The 25,999-nt window shown below is 39.9% G+C and overlaps 2 protein-coding genes across 4 annotated transcripts; one reads left to right on the plus strand and one right to left on the minus strand.

The window, feature by feature from the left end:
* The first annotated feature begins 444 nt into the window (after window positions 1-444).
* On the plus strand, window positions 445-25,567 carry tbcd (tubulin folding cofactor D). 3 transcript variants are annotated; one of them, XM_044051681.1, is made up of 39 exons: window positions 445-885; window positions 2,083-2,133; window positions 2,239-2,336; window positions 2,463-2,564; window positions 2,659-2,805; window positions 3,333-3,388; window positions 4,876-5,008; window positions 5,703-5,748; window positions 6,830-6,962; window positions 7,449-7,591; window positions 7,678-7,738; window positions 7,861-7,935; window positions 8,086-8,180; window positions 12,561-12,717; window positions 15,204-15,261; window positions 15,359-15,388; window positions 15,655-15,740; window positions 16,414-16,494; window positions 16,583-16,656; window positions 16,957-17,074; window positions 17,328-17,388; window positions 17,491-17,513; window positions 17,594-17,625; window positions 17,732-17,794; window positions 17,872-17,948; window positions 18,053-18,134; window positions 18,227-18,345; window positions 18,625-18,713; window positions 19,078-19,218; window positions 19,940-20,023; window positions 20,211-20,369; window positions 21,049-21,187; window positions 23,642-23,763; window positions 23,864-23,941; window positions 24,128-24,214; window positions 24,354-24,441; window positions 25,052-25,161; window positions 25,234-25,318; window positions 25,431-25,567. In XM_044051681.1, the coding sequence occupies exons 1-39, from the start codon at window positions 720-722 to the stop codon at window positions 25,452-25,454; spliced, it is 3,573 nt and encodes a 1,190-aa protein (XP_043907616.1). In that variant the 5' UTR covers window positions 445-719; the 3' UTR covers window positions 25,455-25,567. The 3 variants fall into 3 exon arrangements, with proteins under 3 accessions (XP_043907616.1, XP_043907617.1, XP_043907618.1); XM_044051682.1 differs by having other exon boundaries at window positions 25,434-25,567; XM_044051683.1 differs by having other exon boundaries at window positions 16,957-17,069; window positions 17,326-17,388.
* LOC122785757 (zinc finger protein 750-like) lies at window positions 8,260-11,896 on the minus strand. The gene is made up of 3 exons (XM_044051697.1): window positions 11,785-11,896; window positions 9,221-10,477; window positions 8,260-9,115 (listed from the first exon to the last, which is right to left on the minus strand). Exons 2-3 carry the CDS (start codon window positions 10,468-10,470, stop codon window positions 8,581-8,583), a joined length of 1,785 nt encoding a protein of 594 aa, XP_043907632.1. The 5' UTR covers window positions 10,471-10,477; window positions 11,785-11,896; the 3' UTR covers window positions 8,260-8,580.
* Window positions 25,568-25,999: the final 432 nt, after the last annotated feature.

The raw sequence follows: 25,999 nt of genomic DNA on the forward strand, positions 1-25,999 counted from the left end.
GCACAATATTTTATACAATGTTTTTAATGTTCTCAGTACAACACAAGAATAGTTCTAGTTTTATATACATTTCTATCTTGGATTAAACTGCTGTTGTTCATTCTTATATTTATTGTAAAATTGCATTTTGTATATATTATTTTAAACTGATTTGTCTTTGTCTTCGCTTTACTTCATCTGTTAGCCTGTTCCATAATTGAACCCCTGAGACTGAATCACACATACTGTTTACAGTTGTCCTGGCACACTGTATTTTTAAAAGCTATTTATTTATTTTATTTAGAAGTCAGTTATTTCTTAGTTTAAACACGTTTTACTTGAGAATGTGTCAAAAATGTAAATGATAAAAACGATCTGCTGAATTTTGAACCGCGCATCTGAAAGGTAACCCAGTGACTTTTAAGTCGTCACTCCTTTATAGACACTTCTCGCTTTCCGTACTGGGGCGGGGTGTGGATGTACGCAGATACGTTGTTGCAGCATCACAACAGAGGAATATAATAAGGAACCAGGGTTTTGTTTTGTGGAATTAATTTTATTTCAAGCGAGTTAAAAAAAAAAGGTTAAGATTCTCTACACCATATAAACGTGTCACACCACGGTTTCCCGGGCCAATTCTTACCCACATCCATTTCTTTTCTGTGGTTAGCTAGCTAACTGGTGCCTGCGCCGTAACATCAGACACTAAGTTTAGCCTCTTCAAAAAGATTATTTTATAAATGGCCTCACCGGACAGCGGGGACGGCGGAGAGTCCGACGTGACTCTTGCAGCATGTGTCTTCGACAGCTTCAATGAGAGCGACGAGACCAGAACTCTCATCGCTAGTCTGCCGGAGGTCCACGAGGGCATGGAAACCAGAGAAACCGCCGAACAGAGGTTTCTGGGTGAGACATTCATCAACAGAACTCCTAAAACAAATCAGTGCTCTGACTGCAGACTCTCACATAGAAGTGTTAGGTACACATGACACTAGAAGTGGCCGCCAGTACGATCCTCTGCTGCTGCAGTCGCAGGCCAAACCTTTCAAGATTTGACATGTTAAGTGTTCAGATATGGTTTCATGGTACCATTATTATTGCAAACAAGTCGTTGTATTACTCTTGACCCATAGCATGGATATACATGCATAGCATGACGTCCATGGGATGAGCTTACTTGAGCTGCTTGATTTATAGTATTAGCAAACATTTTCCTGCGGGTTAATGAACCCAATCACTCGTTTTGCGTCTTTTTCACAAGCACATGATTTTCAAACCGTCCATTTTCTACCACTTTGTCCTCCATATGAGGGGTATGAGGGGAACTGGGGCCGATTTTAACTGACAGGCAAGAGGCAAGGTACGCCCTGGACAGGTAGCCAGTCCAACAATCTTTCACTCTGACACCCACAGTCATGTTTTGAGTGTCCAGTTAACAGGGAAAACATGCAAACAGGAAGGCACTTGGTCGATCTGGTGACCTCCTACTGTATGAGGGAACAATGCAAACCACTGTGTAGCCACACATAATGTAGATGTTCTAAATTATGTTTCCATTTAGAGGGAAATGGATGATAAATTACAGCACATAAATATGAGTGGACACTAGTGCGATGCCTCTGAACTTTTGGCCAAATTGAGATTCTGAAGGCTTCAAAATAGGAGTTCAGACTCCTATTTGTCCTAGTGTGACATCATAACTAGTTGCCACTTGGTCTTAATCCAGTCTGGTCATTCGCCTCTGATGCCTAGCATCAACAAAACATTGTCTGCGACACAGATGCTGCTCAATGGATATATAATCTCTTTTTTCTGAGATATGGTTGAGTGAGATAATCCCAGAAGATGAGCTGTTTCTCAAATACTGTGATCAGCCTGTCTGCCACAAACAACCATGCCACATTCAGAGTCACTTAAATCACCTTTCTTCCCCATTCTAATGCTCAATTTGAACTTCATGTCTATATGCCTAAATGCAATGTCAAATTAAACAAATGCTTTAAAATACACAAGATGAACAGCTGTACCTACTTAAATTGAATCTATGTTTTTTGATTTTCAGTTTGCTCACAGTCCCTTACTTTTTGCCTTTTCTCCCCACAGTGATAATGAACAGATACCAAGATCAGCCTCATCTGCTGGACCCACATCTAGGTACATGACTCTAAAATGATCTGTGTCACTTCTGTAGATTCATTTTGGACAGGATATATATATTATTTTTAATTAAAATGCCTCCACTCTCCATTTTGGTATTAGAATGGATGGTAAACATGATACTGGACTTTGTAAAGAATGAACAGTCTCCTTCTTCACTGGTTCACCTGGGCTTCAGGTTTCTCTATATTATCTCGAAGGTCAGTAAAAAAAAATCCCACTACGCTCTTGCTGACAGTTGCAGATTTCAATAATCCTGTTTGGTGATGTAGGCTCTAGGGTGGTAAAATATGTATGTATTTAATTGTTGTTTTTTTTCTGTCTAGGTAAGAGGCTATAAAATCTTCATGCATCAGTTGCCTCATGAGGTAGCTGATCTCCAGCCAGTTCTGGACCTACTGTCCAAACAGGATTCCACAGACACTGAGGTGAGACTGACTTTACTACTACTTACTTCCTCTTATGTATATGTTATATATTGTCTTTACAGTGAACATTTTATTTTTACTCTATATATACCAGACTTGGGAAACTCGCTACATTCTGTTGTTGTGGCTGTCCATGACCTGCCTCATACCCTTTGACCTCTCTCGTCTGGATGGCCACCTGGACTCAGATGGAGGTAGCACGAGAGAATCCACTATGGACCGCATCTTAAACATTGCAAAGGCAAGTTATTTGTATATGTGTGAACGAAGTGAAGTAATACAAGGCAGAATGATATGATATTCGCGCTACGGGTGTTCCATACACGCGGTGACTGAATGTCACATGTGTCAGTCATAATATATGGTGGAACTTGACTTTTGTAACAAGTGACAGCCCTTGTCTGTCCATGATCATCTAATGACAGTAGCTCAGGACAGAGACCCGTTATCCCAAAAACATATTGGGGAGGAAACATGACAAACACTACAGTAACTAATGTAACTTTAACTGCCTTAAAGTAGTATTGTTGCAAAAGGTTTGACAGAAAGTAACTTATAACAAAGCATCTGTTGCTCTTCTATCAACAATAACGGTAAAAAAGTGTCTCCTCTGCAATTACTGTGAAACAAAACCACAGAAGCTAGTGGTGTTTTTAATACCTGAACTAAAATGTTGTGAAATGAGCATGGCGTTGTGTATTTATACAATTTTGCTCAACATTAATGTTTTTATTCAGTATGAATAACAAGTGATTTGCTTGTTTACAGTCTTATCTAGTCGTCAGCAGTAAACCCAGGGATGCTGCAGCCGTACTGGTATCAAAGTAAGTACAAAAACAAAAAAAAATAATTTTCATTTTGTAATAGGTCCAAAAAACAGTGTTTTACGGACACAGAAGAAAGATGAAAAATAATTTTACCCGTTCAACATATAATCACATGCACATATCAAACATTTTGCTAAAAGGTAGGAGTATATCGTTAGATGTCTAAGAACAGATATGTGACCAGCCATGGAAAAACCAGGAACAAGTAGGCTGAGGGACAGTTATTTACAGATTCTGAAAGTGTGATTTCTAAGCTTTTCCATCAATGTCAAAACGGGAGCACAGATACTATTTTGTGAGCTACACTGCTACACAGAACAATACATATACAATACATAAAAAAACTGGACATAATAACCATGTAACATTTGAAATGTAACAACTTGAAAAATATATAGGAAGGGAAGTGGCTTATTCTGTTATCATTTCTTGTCCTTACACGAGTGTAGTCATATTTCCATCATCTGTTTTTATTGTTGCTGTTGTTTCTTTTCTTTTTGAAATAACAGTTTGCAGTGCCGTTGCAGTAAATACAGTTTCATCGTTGCACAGTCTATTTTAGTCAGGAGGTTACTTTTAGTTGTAATATTTAATTTTTAGGTTTTTTATCCTGGCCATGCATACATTAATCGTTACATTTGTCTGTTTCAAAGATGTCAGCACCCTACCCCCCCCACCCTGAAGGCCTCAAAATCTGCCACCAATGCCTACAACACACAATCATAACCCCCGGCCACCAACACCCCTGTCCTTCCTGACAAAATCTCACTCTGAACTGACTTCAAAGCTTGAGAACCCTGATAAACTATTGTAGTAGTTTGAACAACGTTTATCAATAACAGGTCTAGGGACCTCAAGGGTTCTATGAAGAGGTCCCAGAGAAAAATAAAATGAAATATGAAGATTAAATTTCAAACTTAAAGTGAAAAACAAGAAAGGTAATATACTAAGAGTTAGAAGGATCAAAGATCAAAGACATATTTCTAATATCAAATAAAATAAAATACATTTAAGTGGCTCTGTTGGTGTGGATGGTTCAGTCTGTTACTGAATGAGCTGAATGATGATGATTTGCTCAGAGAGTTGCTAAATTATTAGCATCACAGTCAATCCTTCATACACAAGGCTGTGTCATTCAGCACATCAGCAGAGCCGCAGCTCACTATACCTCTTACCAATGCAATGGCCCCCAAAAGCTTATCAACGGCCCTGCAAAACCAGCCTGACATCAGGTTGGTTTGGTATTCATATTAGTAGCAGATGCAAAACAATGTTATTTTGATCAAATCAATACAATTTGATGTTCGTTTTAGAGTTTTATTTTGGATACTATTAGCTTACAGCAACCATGTGAAGTTGTTAACTGCAAATATTAATATAACCAATAGAGGGCAGTGTTGTTCCTATAATTACTGGTGTGTGCTTGTGTTTATCCAGTTAAAAACTTTTCTTTCTTTCTTGTCTTATTATACGTGACTATACAGGTTCATGACACGCCCTGATGTGAAACAGAAGTGCCTTGGAGATTTTTTGGACTGGAGCCTCTGCATTATTTCCCAGACCAGTGATCAGTCACTGACGGATGTTAGGGTGCTGGATGGTGCCCTGCAGTCTCTGGTAAACACACACTTAAGATCATACACAGTTTGTTTTGCATGCACGCTTGCCTGCATGTTTGTTTTAAGCCAGTGTATTCTTTGTGCATGATGCTATTTCAACCTGCAGTGGGTTGTTTACAAGAGCTGACATGAATTCTATTTTTCAGCCAACACTTAATATTATTCTGGCAGGTGTACAATGCACCTGTTGCGTGTGTGAGATCGCCTGCTTTAAGTGACTTGTCTCAGTTTAATCCATAGCTTTAAGGTAAACGGTTCATCAGCAAATGAGAACAGGGTTGTGGGTACTTCATTCCAATGAAAAGCACTCTCCAATTACACCTGTTGACACCGCCACTCTTTGTTAATGAATGTTTTCTTTTAATCTCACTCCCTGTCAGTTGAGGTGAGGTGATGAGTTGTGTGCCCCCCCCCCTGCAAGAAAGTACATTACAGAACTATCATCAGCACATAAACCTGTGTAACATGTTGAGAAAGAACTCACTGTTCAGCCTTAATGATTACTTATTTGTGTGGGCATTGAGGAAACAATATCTGGATATATGAACCCAAACAGCCAGAAATGACTTACTATTGGCAGGATGTACAGTACTGCTGTAAATTATGGAGAACATTCCATATATTGGATATATTACTGTTATCTTATGTGTTTACAGTACAAGATTGACTTGGTCATTTTATGTGTTTCCTAGGCAAAGCTTTTTAAACATGGGAAACGAGATGACCTCCTGCAGTATGGTAGGTTCCTGTGTTTGTCTGTTTACTGACTGTATATAGTGAACGTAGATCCATTGACATTTGCCATTAACCGCAACCAGTTGGTCTCACAGGCTTCTCCGAAAGACAAGTGAGCTATCAGGACAGCGCAACCTAAATAAAATACCAGTGTTAATATATGAAGGGAACACTTTTTTGTTTTTGATTTCATTAAATCTCTAAGAAGTGCCTTGTTATGTCCATATCATATTCATCATATGTGGACTTCAGCTTTGTGGGCTCACTAAACTGTGGACAATAATGTAATTTAATATGAGGTAAGGTCATGGCAGCAAGGTTCCTTCATAGTCAGTCCCGTTAAAAAATTATTGATCAAGTATTGATCACTACATTCATTGGAGTTGAGTTCTCAGATTGTTCAGCCTCTAAAATATGAATATGTTTTGGCTGCTTGCTTTATATAACAAAGAAATAATTCAAACTGAATAATTGTGTTGTGTGGATGAAATGAGACACTTGAGAACATCATTATTTGTTGAAACACTGATCAACATTTTCTATCGATATCCGATTAATCGACAAGTTAATTGCTTATGAAATCATCAACTAAATAATTTTTAGTTGCAGCCCTATTTGAGTGCGCCATTGTGATATTCACAACCTACAATTAAGTTGCTTTTGTCTGTGGGAACTGGATTATTTCTGTGTACTGAAATTGCCTATGCCAGAGGAGAGATATTTGAATGTTTCCTATTTGTCTAGAGTAGTAATTCACTTTGCTATTGGTTTGGGTTCAGGTGATGATGTGATGTGGTATGTATGGTAAGTATGAAAATGCTATTAAAAATAAGTGAGTCCTGTTTGTCTTGGTTTGAAGTCAGTGCATCACATGACACGAAATGCATGGTTCAGTTTTTTGTTTTTGTTCCTGAGGCCTGTTAATTTATGTTAATATTTAAATCTACATCGAAAAGCCTTAGCTGCAAGACAGATCTTCAGAATTGTGTGTATTAGTACTCTAAGTAAGTGTATAATGTAGTCTATTAGCTGCCTAAATTATGTCTGTATTACAACATGCATTAATTGTGTCTTTGTTTCCCAGCTCCTACAGTTCTGCAATGTCTCGAGCAGAAACATCTGTTAGAGAGCAGTGAGGCCATTTTGAGGAAGTTCAGTGTCAAACTAATGCAACGACTTGGCCTCAATTTTCTGAAGCCACGTTTGGCTGCTTGGCGGTCAGTCATAAAACCATTAAATACTATCATTACTATTACTTATTACACTTTGCACTGTTACTCACTTCTGCCCAGTCGTACTGCTCTTTACTGCTCTTTACTGCTCTTTCTGTAGTGCTCTTTTTCATCTTTAAAAACATTTATATACTGTGTATATATACGTTTACTGTTCACTTTTGAAAATTTTGTATGCTTGTTATGCGCCAATGACACCAGAACAAATTCCTTGTATGTGCAAATCGTACTTGGCAATAAAGCTCTTCTGATTCTGATTGAATGTGTGGTTCTGTAAAACCTAGCCATGTTACATTTCAACATCTTTAATGTATAAAGTCAGTGCCTATGTCTACCCATTCTTATTTGTGTTCCTAGCTGCTTTTTCGTGGTGATTAATGTAGTATACTATACAATATAGTTTGTTTTCATGAGCAAGCACTATGAGCACATAATTCAGTGTTTTAAATATTTATGTCCCATGTTTTTCAGGTACCAGAGAGGCAGCCGCTCCCTGGCCGCAAACCTTTCCATGTCCCAAACTGCTGTAACAGCTGATGCTGTGACTCCTCATGCAGACACACGGGAACAGGAGGAGGACTTTGACATACCTGAAGAAGTAGAGACTGTTATTGGTGAGGTCCCACCTCCACTCATTTTAAAAATGTTTGGCATTGCATAATGTCTCCTCTTTAAATCAAATGTACATGCTATTTTACAGAGCATCTGCTGGTGGGACTAAAGGACAAGGAAACAGTGGTGCGCTGGTCTGCAGCAAAAGGGTAACAATGTGTCCTCACACTGCAAATTTACAGGAGCTGATAACAAGTTGTCCTTGTTGCTACTTGTCTTTGGAATTATTCATGTCAAAGACTCAAAGAATCTATTTTATTTACCCCTTCAGCATTGGGAGGGTGACTGGGAGGCTTCCCAAGGAATTGGCAGATGAGGTTGTTGGATCACTGCTGGACTGCTTGAGGTAGGTTCATGCCTGGGGTGTATTAGCTCTCGGCATCAGCAACGCAGTGCTTTTATCATTAGTTTTCTTTTTTTCCTTTTTTTTTCCACAATGCCTGACACTTTTTCAAGCAGCTGAATATTCAAGAAACACATGTAATTTGTCTTCCAGCTTCCAGGAAACTGACAATGCTTGGCATGGAGGCTGCCTGGCCTTGGCAGAACTTGGTAGGCGAGGCCTGCTGTTGCCTTCCAGATTGACAGATGGTATGTGTTCACATGTTACAAGATACATGGCCTGTTGTATGCAAGGTTGTTGTTGTTATTTCTTTATTATTAAATGTTCATGTTTTACATTTACAGTGCATTACCACATCTCACAGTGTAAACATTTATATTACAAAAGTGTCCACGTTTAAATAATAAGAACCCTTAAAAAAATGCTTTTCACCTCTTTAAATCAAGTGTAACAAAACATAATGTACATATACCTGTGACAACATTTTCAGTTTTTCAGTAGTTGTTCTTGTGGCAGTTCTGTAGATATGTTGCTTCTCTTCTGACAAGAACTAGATCTAATCATTCAGTGCTTTATTCATACTTTTTAATATTGATATTCAATACGCTGGGGCTTACATTTGTCCAGGTGAGAGATACTTTGTCAGCATCAGCGAGGCCTCCTCCTCAGAACCCGTCGTGGAGCTCTTGCTTGCTTATTTGGTTTATGGCAGTGGTTTTCAGACTCACCCCTGTTTGCTCTTTTCATGCCAGTTACCTTATGCTTAGTGTCATCAGGAGAGCTCGGGCTTCGAGCATCTGTGCAGTCATATGAGGGCACGACTGCAGTGCTGAAGTCACACGACGAGACAGCAGAGCCTGCAATTGCTAGCTGACACAGTGCCAGTGCTGCAGTCTGCCTCTGGTCACATGGCTCTTCCTCCAGCTCATTGTCTGGCCTCAGCTGATCGTCAGGGCTGCTGTAAGACGGTCGAAGACTGAGGTTCAGAGGCAACATCTCCCCCTTTAATGTGTCGGAATACCTCAGTCTGTGTTCAGATGGGCTATTTTCTTTATCCTGTTTTCTTGTTGAGAGATTTAGGGGAGCCAGATCTACTCTGCTGTCCTTATCATCTTGTTCTGACATGGTTTCAGGACATGGCTCTGAGACGGACATGGATGAATAACTTCTGCTCTCTGAGGACCTAAAAAGGACGGGCCAAAAACAAACATTTTATAGGCAAATATAGCGACACAGTTGAGCTTAGAAAGAAATATTTGCTTCTGGATGCATACAAATATTAGCTTACCTTCTGTCCACATGCTGATTACTTAAATGTGGCAAACTCTCTGAAGACTCCTCTTGTCTTAAGTCAGAAGCTGTGTGTCCTAATTGGGGAGTTGTTTGTGTCACACCAATGCTGGTATAGTTCAGTGCCTCTGTATCTCTCTGGATGGTGTGTGCATGGCTCGGCCTGTCGGGGGAGCCCAAAGCTGAACATCCCTCTTTAGGGCTTTGTCTGGTTGCTTTGTCTCCACTCTGTCCATGCTTGCTCTGCTCTTGTGCAGATGTGTTGAAGCTGTTGTGTCTCGGCCCTGAATGCAGGTATACATCATAATCCTTGGACCTAAAATTTGGGTCATACAACTCCAGAGGAATATATCTGGGTCCTGTAATTGGCATGGAGAGCTCATGTGGTCTATACAGGGCATAGTGTAGAGGGGTGGGCGGGTGAAGAGGGTGGCAGTATCTGTATGTGTATGCTGGAAAGAGGGAAGTGTGAGGTGGGGCAATTGGTTGTGGCACCAAAGGCCTTTGGGGGTCCAGAAACTCTGGCTGGAAAGAAGAAGCATTTGGCTCGTTTGTGTGGGGATTTCCTGCAAAGTAGTAGGGTGGATACGGGGACCGGTCTGGCATGAGATAAGTTGGGTATTCAGGAACCATGGGAGGGGGTAATGGTTTTAGGGGGATGGATGATGAAATTGTGCCCCATTGTAAACTTGGATGGTTAAAAGTTGGAGTTGGGGACTGTGAATCCTCTGATTGCTGCACAGATGACTTGAAGGCGTCTGTTCCATCACGGTTGGGTGTAACAGGGGAGAAGGCAGATGGGCGTGGCAAAGACTTGGCTTCATCACTGTCTCTTTTTTCACTCTCTGTAGATGGATTTGGTGTTGTCACATTCCGACTGTCCTTATTCACCGGACTGTCACACCCCACATCTATTTCTTCTGTATTTTCTCTGCTCTCCGCTTTGTTCTCGTCAGCTCCCTGTTTCTCAAGGCTGTCGTTTAAACCTGCCTGCGCTGGACTTGCACAATCCTTGGATATGATGGGGACCCCCTTTGCCACAGCTTTGGCCTGTCGAGCTGTATGCCCAGTTTTCTGTGACATCAGCGAGATTGAGTTTTTACACAAGTTGTATTTCATGTGGTTGAAAAGATGGGACTTTTCATTGCAGGTGAAAGGACACTGGAAACACTGGTACTTGAAGGGCTTGCCCGGTGGTCGTGGAATGTAGTGTGGCCTTTTTGGCTTGCGTTCCTGAACAGTCTCCATCTTGATTCTAATGCACGTTTTTTGAAAGAAAAAAAAAAAGAGCAGCAGTTTTTAGATTCAATTTCTCTTTTTTCATAAATACTGAAGCTGTTGGGGAACATGACACTTAAGCATATAGGAGCAACTGGTGAATCATTGCTGCTTTTGTTCCAGATTGTCACTGAGTAATGAGGCTCATAAAGTTGTTTGACTGGTTCAGTTGGAGAGCGGTTCTTAAGATTGTCTCAGTTTTTCCTTAAGTTGCCTGGTCAGAAAATCTCTACCTGCACTAAACACTGTGCCCTCAGGCTAATGTATTCCTGCAACTGTTACTTTGTGCTGGTTTGGACACCAAGCAGAGCATGGTTAAAAATGGAAATCTGTCTCTTGAATGCAAAAAGGCACCTGCAGTTTTGCATACATGTGCACATGCACCTTACTGTGCCTGTGGTTGATTGACAGCAGCCTGCAAACGCTTCTCGCTGGCCTGTGTGCTCATCTTGCTATCATTATGATTTTCCTGCACTCATGTGTCCTGTACAGTTAGGGAGTTGCTAAGGCACTTGGTAGGCAGTTGTTAAGCAGACGAGACACTTACTAACACGGCCCTGGAGGGCATGCAGAGACATGAATTATCTCTCAACCTTACTAATATCTGCTGTCGGCGTGGGAACTACCAGCCACCTGCTTCCCATGACTACACCTGCGGGATGCTCTCATTCATCATTTCATGAGCTCACCAGCTCTGCAGAAATAAGATCATTAGAAGTAACTCTTTAATAATTTGATTCTTGGTTATGTACCAACCAGCTAAAACAGGTGTAGTGATTGGCATCTGAAACACCTCAGGTCCGCCTTTGAAATGAAACATCACCTTAAGCTGTGAGTCAAGAGTTACTGGGTGTCGCTCGGAGGAACCTGCTTGTCATGCGCTGTCGCAAGAAGTTGTCACTCAAGTTTCTGTCCAACTGTAGGAGCACACAAAACCACACCCTTCGTATGAAGCGAAATCTCTTTTTAACATGATATTATATTGATACACTTTCCTGTTTTTTTCCTTTTGTCTTCATAAAATATGTAAGGTAGGATTCTTCATAAAAAATATATGATTGGGTTCTTTGAGCTCAGTTTAAATATCTGTTTAAATGTGGTCTGTTGTTTAACTATTTTGAACAGTTTTCAGAAGGTCCGCAGTGAAAGCAGTGCGAGCAGATGCTAATTATAACCTATTGGCAACAAGTGCAACATACTTAAATATAAACCCCTTAACCAAACAATGGCTTTTTTCCAAAGAGACAGAATTACTGAGTAAACGTTAATTAAAAATAAGATTACCTTCACTTGTTGTAGTAATAGTGTTCTCTCCGGAGTATGTGTTCTGCAGAGAGCCAGTCCGTCTTCCACAGCCAGTGTTATGATCTCGTCAGGACATTCACTTCACTGCGTGTTTGTGAATGTGAGTGAAGGTGCATGTGTGTGCTGCATTTGGTGATGGTAGTTGTGTGGTGAGTTCCTTTTTCTGAGGTGTTGTCTCAGTGGGTGGGGCTTCAGCCCAAACAGCAGGGCCCTCGGGCAACATTGATGTACTTGATATTAGTCAAGCCTTAAGGGATGATTTACATGATGAGGTCAGGTGGGCGCTAATTCAACTTCCTCCTCTATCCTAGTCCGTCTCTCCTTTTTGTGGAAATGACCACATGGATATCACTCTGCAGATCCTGAAAGTAACATGCTCATTTACGGAAATGCGTCAAGTTTCATGTCAAGTTCAGTAGCATTTTTACATGCGCAGCCGGTGAAACTGTTCAACATGTTTTTCTTTGTTTTCCTAATATAGACGTAAGTAGTTGTAGTAGTTTCTTTTTTTTGTGCACAACCTTTCTGCTATTGCTTTCAGTTCAATCTTTATAAATCTATATCGATTTGCCTCTTAGTAAAATCCAAGTACAGCTTTGCTTCTCAGTTTTTGGAAATTTGAATTGTTTACTACAAAAATAATCTATAGATCCACCATTAATGTGAAGTAAGCATTGCATTCAAAAGGAATTAGAATTGCATTATAGTTGATGACTTTATGACATGCATCTTTTTCTTTTTTTCATCACTTGCAGTTGTGCCACTCATCATCAAGTCACTGATCTATGATGAAAAGAGGGGAGCATGCAGTGTTGGTTCTACTGTGCGAGATGCTGCCTGCTATGTGTGCTGGTCATTTGCCAGAGCTTATGAGCCCACAGAGCTCCAGCCTTTCGTCACTCAGATTGCCAGGTAAGTCCTCTTCCCCCCTAAAACTGTCATATGCCTAGGTCTCAAGAAATCCAAACCAACAACACATTTGTTTCTGTCAAATAATCTCCTTATGTCAGTGGTTTCAAAGGAAACACTGGACTCCACTTTGAGAACCCACTGGTTTAAGTGATTTGAAAGGCAATCTTGTGAGGGTTCAGCCTGTGGACAAGTGGTAGGGAAATGGGGTTGTAACTGGAGGGTTAAATCTCAGGACAGACAGGTAAAGGGCTAAGGTGGCCCATAGCAAGGAACCTAACCGGCATTGCGCCAGGGCTGCAAATGTGTGTTGTCCACTGCTCCTCTTTACACCTTGTTTGTGTGTTGGTGTGTACAGTGCGTTACAGCAAAAGGTAAATTCACTATTACTGGTTAGTAATAATCAATATCTGAGTCCCATCCCCTCCTGACAAGGTCAAATATGAATAGAGTTGCAGCTCACAACTGAAACAGGAATCTTTCTCAAAAAACAGTTAAAAAGGATTTTCTCTGAGCCATTACTTACTGCCTGAAACCAGTTTTTCTCTACTACATCTTGGAAGTCTGTATGTAACCATCAAACGTTTGCAATACACTTATGTTTAATTGAACAAACATACTACTGCTATATGCTACAGGTGTTTTTGGACTATAATGACTATAATGTTCGATCTCTCTATGAACATTGCACTGCTGCCAGTTTCTATGTGCTGTTGATCTTATTGTGGCTCAGTGCCAGTGGCACTTTTGTATAAATAAATCCTTGTTGCTTCCCCGTGTGACACAATAATGATACACTCCTCAGTTTCATAAAGCCCTACATCCCGAAAGTCTTCCACGATCACTGCTATTGGGAAAGTCATTAGTGAAACCAGTTCAGTTTTGAAACATCAGTTAGGAGCCTTAAGACATTTTGGGATTTGCTTGGTTTTGTTTTTACATACTGGCCAAATGTAAAATTATATACTTTGTGTCAAATAATTATAATATTTATAATGATTGAATTAAATTGTATAACCATAGTGGTATCTGCATTTGTAGGGACAGATTAATAAAAACCTGTTCTAACAAAAAGACAGTGAATTAATAACCTTCTTAATTCTACACATGAAATGAGACGTAAAAAGTATATTCCTTTGCATACATACACTATGTGACTCTGCTTTTTTTATGTCAATATTCTTTCCTCACACATGAGTCATTTACAGAAATTACCAGGATGCTTATTCAGACACAAGGCTGAGGTGTTATGAGATTAAAGTAAATGGGTGTATATGTGAAAAACGTTTATAGATAATCTCATGCAAATCTCAAGTAGATGACTCTGGGGTTGACTGAAGAAAAAATGTGATTGATCTCGATGCTAGAGAAGCTAACTTGCAACGTCATCCAGTCATGTATGCGCCGTCTTTGTCAACAGTAACGGCTTGCCTCCTCCTCGCTCTCTCAGCGTGCATGTATGGACCTGTGGCCTTTGACTGTGCAGACCAGCTCTGCAGAGTCAGTTCGAACCCCTGCTGCCATTATCATCGGCAGTCGCGACAACACCCTCCCTTTCCCTAGCCTGCAGGATTGCCAGGTTTCGCCTGTTGCTGTAGGTTTCGGTCGCCGTTTGGCAGAAACAGTCAGACAAGCTGGTTCCTGCTCTGTTCATCACAGTTTGATGACACAAAAAAAACCCTCACTTTTTTTTTTTTTTAATGTGGGACTAAGTGACTCCGGGGCACATACATACAAACAGTAGTGTCTCTACTTCCACAGTTACAGTTACTTGGATTCAGAGTGTAATATTAATATTAATTGCATTTTTTTTTTCAAGCCCTTAGGCTAAGGGCAGTAACTGAAGGCAAAATGGGCCAGTTATAAAAGCTGCAGGCTTGAATCTTTCTGTTAGGAAACGCAGAACATGGAAGGTGAGCAAACAAAGTGAGCAGCAGTAAGTGGCAGATGGATATTTAGTTGTTTAGGTCGGACATTTTGCCGTCACTAACTTACATTCGAATCCACTTGTAGAACTTGAAGAGAGAGTGTAAAGAAGCAAGGATTTCGAGGTAAAAACACAGAACATATTGCGGTAGGGTCACAGTTAATTAGGTCTGCAACGATTTATACATTATACAGTAAATATACATACATTAATACAGTATTGTCTGGTTTTCTTGTTCAATATAACAAAGAAATCATTACAACTGATTCATTTTGGTTTTTGGACAAAATAAGACATTTGAGAACATCACCATTTCAAAGTGATAATAATCATTACAGCCCTGCTATTAATCATGTTGTGGTTAAATTTACGTATTTCTGCTGGGAACTTGTGCAACGCTTCAGAAAAATCTGTTTTGTGTCGGTGATGCAATCCAGACATCACTAAAACATCTGAGTCAGAGATTCTTAACAAATTAATACACCACCTTTGGTGTAGACATGTTTTTTTTCCATGAAATCATTTATATCCTTCAACCAACACTTTGTGTTTCCCTCTGCAGCGCTTTGTTGATCACGGCCGTGTTTGATAGGAACGTTAACTGCCGCAGAGCTGCTTCTGTAAGTTCCCCGGTCGACCTCCTCCTATCTTTATCTTATTAAATATGTACAGTTTCACGACACAATTTTTTAACTTTTATTTCTCATTTTGTCCCAGGCTGCCTTCCAGGAGAATGTTGGCAGACAGGTTTGTGACTGTCCTACTACAATATGACTTAGAGAAATACTGTGATTCCAATTTAATTTGCTGTCAAAACACAGGTCTTGCTCAAACTTGCCTTGATAGTGAAATCTTGTGAAGCAAAGACTGTGGAAAAAGTGAGGTCATGAGTTGAATTTGGGGTCAAATCAGTGACTGCCCATCGTTTTGCTGAGTTTTGAACATTTTAGACCGTTCTTATGCAATGCACTGAAAACATAAGAGCTTATTTCTGCTTGTTTGTGTCTCAACAGGGAACTTTTCCTCATGGTATTGACATTTTAACTGCAGCAGATTACTATGCTGTTGGAAATCTCAACAGCTGCTACCTGAACATCAGGTAAGAAAGTCTGAGTGGTCTCACAAGGGCCATGTTGACCTTAAGTGTCACATTGTTAAAATTAAAAATGTGCACTTGAGCAGTTGCTTAGAACGGTTTCTACACATTCCTCCCTGACTCAGTTAGATTTTATTCATTTTTTATTCATTCAAGAGAACTTCTTGTCATAAACTACATTTAAATATACATTGAAGAATTTGCAACCATTTCAGGGAATACCACAAAACGCAAAACGCCTTTTTGTAGTTTTATTTGGGTAACGTGGCACAAAATCAGTAAAAAATGAATACCTTAATATGTCACACATTATAGGAGTTGCTAATGTTTTCCTACACTCTATGCGCAGTTTTGTTGCTTGGTGTGTTTTTATGAACAGCAGCACACTTAGTGTTGCACATTATTTGACTATGATGTCTATTAAGTCCCGCAAAGTTAAGCTTCAAACCTTTCAAGCATTTTCACCTCTGGCAGAAATGCAGAAGAACAAATATCCAAGTAGTGAAATGGATAAAGATGCTTCCCTCAGGGTATGTTTGAATGTAGGTTTGCACTGAACAAAGAACATTCACTCTGTATGTATAGAATGTGAGAGCTGGATGGAATTATTTAATTTCCCACTGATGGAGATGTGTCTGAAGCTGAATTCACTCTGTTTCTGTTGTTGTTCTCACAGTGTTTACATAGCCAGTTTCCCAGAGTACACCAATGCTATGATAGACCATTTAATAGCCATGAAGATCAACCACTGGGACAGGTAAATACTTGCTTAGCCCTCATGATTCCAGCCCATAGGACGAATCAATATTGACGTTTTGTTTTGATCTTTTTATGCATTTCTGCAGCGTGATCCGGGAGCTCGCAAGTAAAGCTCTTCACCACTTGACGCCTCAAGCGCCTGATTATATGGCAACAACAGGTAAACAATGTCACCTCGCCTGTTCCCCAGCTGAAGCAGAGCTCTCGACAAAAGTAAAATGCTCATGCAACATACCTCGTTTTGGAACCAACTGAAGCCCATAATTATTTGTCATGAATATACACTGTGCAAGTGTGCAGGAGTGAAAAATGCTAACAGAAGAAAAATCTGAATAATATTTAGATTAGATTTAGACTTATAAAATTGTACGCTGGTTTGATTTACATTTTTCCTCCGTGAGCTCACTTTGCAAATTGTAATTTGATCAAAAATGAACATAAAACATCTTTTTTGTTTCAGTTCTGCCAAAGCTGTTGACCATGGCTGTGGGCATTGACCTTCACGGTCGCCATGGAGCTATTCTGGCATGTGCAGAGGTCACGCATGCTCTTTACAAACTGGGCCTTCAGACCAACAGGTAGACTCTTTAGTAAATCATGTATGTCATGTATTAATTTTAAACACTGATAGACATTTAGTGTCCAAATGATAAATACCCAGGAATATTTAAAACTCACATGCTGGTTGCAGCAGCAGAACATGTTACTGACTGTTGAATTGAGATAGTGGTAAAACATTGTTTTATTTGTGCAGGGGGTATAATAAAGAGTGAAAACCTGGAACTAAACTTAAACTAACGGATGCACCTTCTCTCTGTATTTGTCACGTAGGACTGTGGTGGACATGATTTCCTCAGAATGCGTAGATGCATTAAAAAACATTCACCAAAACGTAAGAGTGCCTCAAGTGCAAAAAAAAGAAAGAATTGTGCCAGATTGAATGAATTGTCAAAATGACTTCTGTTGCTTCTTCTGTTTTTTAAATTTCTGTTAGCTACACAACAGAAAACAATACAGGTACGTTTATTATGTTAGTGGATTATTTTGTTAGTAGTGTCATTTTGGATTCATGTTAAAGTTATGCTTTTTTCCTGCAGGGGTTTTGGTGGAGAGCTAATGAGACCAGCAGGTAAGAGTATAAGCAAACCAACATTAATTTAATAGTTTTTCTAATTAGTTGAAACACAATGGAGGACAACTTGTATGACTGTGTTTTGTTTGTTTTATTTCTGCAGTGTGCAGCCTAATAGAAAAGCTGTCCTTGTCCAAAATGCCTTTTAAGAATGATCCACTTATCGGTAAGTTCATTATTTTTAGACAGTAATCAGTCAGTAGGACACCCACAGATGTCTAATGTTGTGACACTGTGTTTCAGCCGAGTGGCAGCAATTCATTGATGACACCATACGAACCCTTCATCTTGTTTCTTCTGGAGTGAAGGACAGCATGATGGTCAGCTTCTGATTTTCGTCACAGAATTTGAATTTTTCCACCTTACACTAGACAGTTAAAGGATTGAATTCACAAAAGAAACTGTTTGTTTACCGTCTCTGCAGGATGCTGTGATAGCAGCCTTGTCTGCCTTGTGTGAGGAATACTACCAGACACAGTCAGGACAGGCTGACCCACAAATCCAAGGTAGATTGAATGGTGTGAACCCATGCGTGATGCTCTTTGTCTTAGTTTGAGAATAACCTGTGTGTGCTGTGTGTATCTCCGTGCATGTGTAGATGCCCTGGTATCTCGATACGTTGACGGACTCAAGAGTCCACAGATACTCATGCGTTGTGGATCCGCCCTTGCCCTCGGCTGTCTGCCGAGATTTATCATCAGTGGTAAACTGGAACAGGTGTGTTTTGAAGTTATGTTTGACATTTGACATTTCACTGCCTCAATATTAGGGCATTTTGTGTGTGCGTGTTCCACGTATAACTGATGCTGTGTGGACCTAAATCTGTTTACAAAGTCACATTATGGGGACATTTCAAGGTGAAGACGTGTTGTATGGTTCGGATGAGGTTTGGTTTAGGGGTCGGGTTAGTCCAGTAGTACTTTTAAGTTAAGTTAAGAGTGAGTCGCCAGGAGATTAATGTCCTCAAACCAGACTCTGACAGTGTTTTCTTCACAGATCCTGGAAGGTCTTCAGCAGATGTGCACAGTAACCCAGGAGGCGAGTTTTACAGAGGCGAGGAGAGATGCTGTCAAGGCAATTTCTCAGTCAGTATTCTCACATTCTTACATTTTTATAGACTCCTCATTTTAACACCTTCTTTGTCTATTATTTCTCTTATTTGTATTTCTGTTATTTGAGAATGGTTTGGGCTTAGGTTAGAAAGGCCCCTCTGTCTCTCCTCAGTCCTTTGTCCTGCCTGTCTGCTAGTTTAACAACATAGTTGTGTAGTCTGTAAAATAAACACTCAAGTGACAATACCTGCAGGACCTGAATGATGTGTTGGTCACTTTATCATCATCATCTACTACTACTATTTTTATGCAGTTCTTCTGAAATTTAATGTTATCTGGTTTACAGTGTTCATGTGCATCCTTGAGTATTTTTTTTTCCTTTTTCACTCTCCCTCAGAGTGTGTGTGACGGTTGGTGTTTGCGTCCAGGGTTCCCCAGACTCTGCTCTTTGTGGTGAAAATGTAGCTGGGGTGTATGACACGCTGCTCAAAAACATCAACGACTACACAACCGACAGCAGAGGGGACATAGGAGCCTGGTGAGTGAACATGCACATTATGTGCAAAAGATATACATACACACTGATGATTAAAACTTAAGACCGTACATTTGCCATTAAGGCATTAAGATCACTGCCTGAGGCCTCTGGAGATTTTCTGTCCCTCCACTTAAGGACATGAAGACGACACAAATGCTTCCCTCAGTAGTAGCCTTGGGCCATGCTTAGTGACTCGCCTGGAATGCCACCAGGCTTGTCACTTGTCCTCATAGCATGGGAAGGGCACTTTCTTTCAGGCTGTCAAGCAAAGCAATCTTTTTTCCTTTCCTTCATTCTTTTTCTTTATTTCTTTTTTCCTCATTGTTTGCACATCCTTATCATTCCTGCCACACCTGTACAGGAACGCATTCTTTCTTATCTTTCATCATTCACAACATAGATGATCTTTAATTTCCTTTTCCCTCACATTTGCCAATAAGCCAACAGTCGGAGGTTCCTCTTGTTGCCTGTGTGCACCTGTTTCAGGGCGTGACGTTTGAATGAATGCTTGTGATTTACAGGTCACATAAACAAATTATGCCCTGCAGCCACAAACCTGCAAATTCCAGTGACATTAAAAACAATATTCATCTGGTGACTTGTTTCCCTGTACATAAGAAACCATATTAGAAGATCATATTTTAGGACTTACTCAGTGTGTGTAAAGTAGAGTCACTTCCATCATTGTAATCATTAAGTCTCCACTGACTTTTATCACCAGGGTGAGGGAGGCAGCAATGACCAGTCTGATGGATGTGACACTGCTGGTGGCCAGCACTGCTCCAGAGATCCTTTCTTCAGATCAGTGAGTAGAATTTTTTTTGTAGAAGTGTCTTTTTTGGTCTTTGGTGTCAGACAAAATCAATGTCGGTACATCAGCACTAAATCAGTCCAGCCTGAATCATTATTAGTTTTCAAAAATGTGAAGTTTGGTTAAGTTTTTCTTTATTTCATTTTCACTTCATTTCATTTTCACATTACGTGTGATGCAGGATGAGATGCATGATGTGTGGCCTGGCCAAGCAGGCAGCTGAGAAGATCGACCGATCCAGAGCCCACGCCGGCAACATCTTCTTGCGCCTCCTCCATAGCACAGAGCCTGCAGTACCACATATCCCCCACCGGGAGGAGGTCTTGGCCATTTTTCCTGTGTGAGTAATTCCTGCTTTTCACTTACTGTAATAGCTGCTGCAGTGATTTCAACCGTCAGCTTTTCTGGTTAATAAAAGTCAAGCAAAACTCTGAATTAAATCAAAAGCTGTTATAATCTTAAACATATACATTGCTCCAACTTTGTGTTGCATTTGTTGAGCTCTTGTTAAGCTTCTTTTAAATCACTTCTTTTAAATGCCCTTAATCATTTTAAATCACTGTGCTTTATGTTTTTCTGATACATATTTGTTTTTATTTGTTTTCTTTCATTCTGCATGTCTCGCTATGTGTTAGTCAACTGCTTGTGTGGTTTTAACTACCATTGTTTTACTTATTGTTGAGCACTTTATTTGCACTTGGTTTTAATTATCTTGTTAACAATGTTAAGAAAAGTGCTATATAAATAAAGTTAATTACTATTAATATGTACACATACATTATTTTAATTTAAATATCAGTTTGTGTGTTCCAAGCGACTCTGAGATTTTACCACCGTTGTACTTTCTGTGGAAACTCCATGTGCTTCTAGACGATGTTTTGTTTGTGGATATTTCATTATTCACATTGTAAATAAAAGCCTACATTTTTTTACACAATACTGTACATAACATTTAACGTATCAGCGTGACGTGGAGCCAAGTAAATGTAAGATTATTTAAAATGTGTCATATCTTTCAGTGAGACGATAACCAGTCTGAACTGGAACGCTTCATCCCAGTCATTCCACTATATCAGTCAGCTGCTGGGACTGCCACAGTATCACTACCACACCCTGCTAGGGCTCACCGTGTCTGTGGGAGGGATCACCGAGTCTACGGTAGGTCATCTTTGAAGGGAGTAACTTAGTCGAATGACAGCATTATGTGTTATACTTGGGGGGACAGACTGAGGGACAAACCGGTTCAGTGAATACATGTAGCCTTATTAGTCACAGGAGCTCAACCCAGTTAAATAGCAATAGACGAATTGAGACTCACTTATTAGAAAGGCCATTAACAAAACACCAAATTTGGAATCATGGTCTTCGAGAACATTTTCCGTCCCTCCACCATAAACAATCTATGATACAGAGAGTTGCGAAGTCCACTTCCTGGCCCATCTTATAATACGTTCAGTGTGACTCACCCCCCTCACCCCTTTCCTCTCCCACATGGGTCACGGTCTTGCAGTGGCCTTTGCACAACCTGAATGATGTCGTTCTTCTTCGTTTGCATATTAAGCTTCCGCCTCAAAATGTGGACAAACTCAAATCATGATAAATTAAAGGCTCCTTTTTAATACTTGCTAGAAAATCCTTTGCAGTCAATGACTACATACCTAACGTCTGGGTTTCCTTTATTACCCTCATGTTTTGGGTCATTATCCATCTGTAATGTGAAATGCCTTCCTTTCAGTTTTGCAGCATTTAGCTGAATCTGAGCAGAGAGGATTATAATCCTGCATCAACAGTCACATCATCAATAAACTCAAGTGAGCCTGGTCCACTGGCAGCCATGACATAACACGGCCTCCTCCGTGTTTGACTGATGACGTGGTATGCTTGGGATCATGAGCTGTTACTTTTCTCTTCCCACCATTCTGGTACAAGTTCAGCTCGGTTACATCTGTCCTGAGAATCTTTTTCCAGAGCTCTACAGGCTTTTTTCAAGATATGTTCTTGCAAATTATAATCTAGCCATTAGTGTTATGAGTGGTTTGCACCTTGTTGTAAACCCTTCTTTGTTTACATTGATGACAGCATCTCTTGATCTGACACTGACACGTCTACCACCTCAAGTGTGTTCTTGACTTGGTTGGATGTTGTACCTGGGTTTTCCTTCACCTTCAGAAGAATTCTGTGATCACCCTCTTTACTTGTCGTCCTTGGTCTTTTAGGTCTAAATTGTTGATTTGGCTACTCTCTATGATAGGTTTATTTAGTTTTCTCAGTCTTGATGATGGCCTTCTTCACTTGCATTGACATATCTGTGTACCTCATATTGAAACGTTCAGTGAAAAGCCACCAAATGCAAAATCAACACTTGCAATCAACTGCAGACCTTTATCTGCTTGTTCTGACAGGGAATAGTGAGGTAACAGAAAAATTACCTGGCCATGAAACTACTTTTTAGTCAACTCAATGGTCAATGGCATTCTTTTTTTCAGTGTGTGCTGCTTTGTTTTATCTATTGTAGCTGGTGTTTAGTCCTGCTTAGCTGGTATTATTCAGGATGACTTTAAACCAGCAGAGGGAGCCGTTTGTTAAATGTTGTGTATTCTTGTGAAAGCCTGACTCTCTCAGTGATCAGTCTGTTGATTATGATTTCCTGAATCTTACAACCTTTGCCAGTTTGCAGCCACTTGAGCATCAAGCGTCAAACTGTCCAGATAAATGAATCAAATGTGTCTCTTGTGGCGAGAGTTTCCCATCAGTTCAGATTCAGCGTGTTGACGATACAGAACTGAATGACGTCTTAAGAAACAGGTTTGCTGCCTTCCACTCCTGACCTTTTTCTCCCCATCACTCAGCTGGGGCCTCAAACTAGTGTTGATCAAGTTCTCCCTCCTCCCTTTGTGTGAACTAGCGGTCATTTAAAAAAAGGCTTTCCCATAAAGATTTGTAATGTTAGGTTATTTTTAACTTTCAACGCGTAATGCATGTAATAGCAGCAGCGAGGCCAGTTAAGTTGAACTCATCTGCCAACGGAGGCTGTAAACGTATTCCCTTGGAGACGGTCTCTGGCGCTCGTCATGATTTTACCTCCTGCTCCTCTGGCCTTTCTTTGCCACAGATTCATCCTCAGAGACGGGGAGGCCTGGTATGTTTACACAGGGTTGCGTTAAGGAAACTGAGCCGAGGCTGCATCAATATGTTGGCCAAGATTACCGTTCTCACACCACAGGCCAGAGAGAGACGGAGCGTCCACCAACTTTCCAGGAATTGCACTCACGGTCGGCATAAATGTGGAGAGAGAGTGAGAGCGTTCATTTCAGCTCTGCAAAAAACTGTCTCTGGTCGACAAACACATATTTCACAGCGTACATGCGCTATATACTTTTTTCTATTGCTCAGTAAATCAACTTCCATGTGACTTTGTTTATCTTCAGCATGTAGTCAGGGTTTGACTCTTTCGGTCTTTACTGCAGCCTGTTTGTCTTTCCAAGGCCTTCCTCAGGTGCGCACTAAAAAGCTGCGAGTACACATTTTACAATGTGGTAGTGATATAACAAAAAATGTGTATGTTTAAGTTTAAGTTTTACTTTTAACTGCTGCTCTCCTGCCTCTATTCAGGTAAATTTTTCCTCCCAGTCATTGCTCAACTACCTGAAAGGAATCCAAGACGACAGTGTTGCTCTGACACAGTTTGGAGATACTTTGCTCTCCATCTTCAGAGACAATCTCCACAATGATAGGTACACACAGTTATTTTTTATACGGCTGCAAATGGAAAAATAATTAAAATATATGTATATGCAGTGCAAATTTAAATTGGTCATCTGTGTCATTTCCTAGGGTAAATATTCCTTTTCTTAAGATGCTCAATCTGTTGCTCACAAACGGCTGCTTTGAAATCTTCAACACACAAGAGAAGTGAGTGCTGCTGTATGTGTTCTTTCATATACATATATGTATGTGTGTATATATATATGTGTGTATATATGTATATATATATATGTATATATGTGTGTGTATATATATATATATGTATATGTGTGTAAAAAAGATTGCATGCCATCTGAGAACTAACATTTTTCTGTTTTTGTTTTGTTTTTCTAGTCATCAGTTCTGTGTGGATATTCTGGATCTTTGCAAAGAGCTCAGGAAATCCAAAGATGTCACAAAGCTGAATGCCTGTATAGCCATGTAAGTATCTCTCTCAATGAGAGGCGTGAACATTATATACAGTATAGCACTTAATGAAAATGAATGAATGAATGAATGAATGAATGAATTGAAACTGTCGGTGGTGATTGTGCTGACTCTTTTGAGCTGTGTTTCCCAGCTTCTGTGGTCTGATGCAGTTCCAGGGTGAGGTTAGGAAGAAGGTTCTGTCCCAGCTGCTCATGCTACTCTGCCATTACTTCCCTGTGGTACGTTCACAAGATAACGGCTGCTCACATTAACACTTGTATCTAAATGATAGACTGTGTTTTAGAATAAAAAAAAACTACAAAAAAAATTTATTTCTTCCACCATGGGTCCAATTTAAGGTCTGCAATCACAAATAAACAACGTATAAACAAGTCTTAACATTTCTGAAATGCATAAACACAAACTCGACAAGAATGACCTAAAATCAAAAAAAAACAAATGTTTTGTTAAAAGATGTACAATCGGTTCATCAGTAGCCATTATTAACCTATTTTTATGTTGTATTATTTATAGTATCACTTACTTGCTTTTACGGGACATTGTCTTCTTGGTTTTGTTTCTCTGTTGTTGACATGTCTTTGTGTTTCTCTCCCTTTGTGTCCCGTATCTTGCTTTGTTCGTCAAAGCACTTTGTAAACTTGTGTTTTTAAAGGTTCTATATGAATATATTTATCGTTACCATTGTTATGATTGAGCCTGCTCAGCTTTCTAGCCATGCAACTAACTCAGTCAAATACTGGATTTATTTGTGGTTTGGGGCAAAACGACTTGTCGACTATTGCATGGTGATAAACAAAAAGATGAACTTTTCCTCTCTGACAACTCTAGGTAAGAAGGAGCACAGCGAGTCAAATGTATGAGATGCTGCTGATCCACGACGATGTCGTCGATCCAGAGTTGCTGGATGATGTGTTGACCCTGCTGAGCGATACTGACTGGTTAGTGGTGAAACCAGATTGATGAATTCTGCTCATATACAGTGTGTGACATGTGCTGGGTGTCTGTTTCAGGGGGAATGACCTCGACACAGTACGGGTTCACAGGAATCAGCTGTGTGACTGGTTTGGAATCTGCAGGCCGAGGGTGGTTGCCAAGGTAACCGTTAAAATGATGTGAAAACTTGTGTTTTTGACCTGATTTCTGTAAGTAGATGCTTTTCTATAACCATTTGTCCCACAGTCTTAATCCTGACTACTGTCTTTGTCAGCAGAATCCTGTTCCGGGTCCCTGAGTTGCCTGTGAAATTCAGCGGGGAAATATGTAGCGGCAGAAAAATTAGGAACAGACCAAGAATAATGTAATCATGTACAAGTTTTATGTGACAATAAAGCCACAAAAACATTAGTTGTGTTCCCCCTTTTGTTGTTTTTACCAATTCTTAGAATCAGTCAAATGCTATTTAAAATGACAGGATCTAAAAATGATAATAGAATCTGATCGAGTCCAAAAACCCTACAGATCACATACAATAAATGGTTTGTGAAGCACTGGCTGTAAATGACGATGAATGCCACAAATGTCATGTGACCAGGATGTAAGTGAAGGATTCTTTATTTTTAAGATAAAAGAAGAAATGAGGAAAACGGATGAGTTTTACCTAGTATTAAGACAGTATCTCATCGATATCGCTTGGGCTGAAGTGATTAATCGATTACTGAATAAAGCGTCAACTATATCGATATAATCTATTATTCGGTTTGAGTGTTTTCTAAAGAATTAAAACTAGTTTTTGTGATTTTTCAGCGTCTTAAATGTGAATATTGTCTTGTTTCTTTG

This window comes from Solea senegalensis, linkage group LG19, assembly GCF_019176455.1.
Source record: "Solea senegalensis isolate Sse05_10M linkage group LG19, IFAPA_SoseM_1, whole genome shotgun sequence".
In the NCBI taxonomy this organism is placed as follows: domain Eukaryota; kingdom Metazoa; phylum Chordata; class Actinopteri; order Pleuronectiformes; family Soleidae; genus Solea; species Solea senegalensis.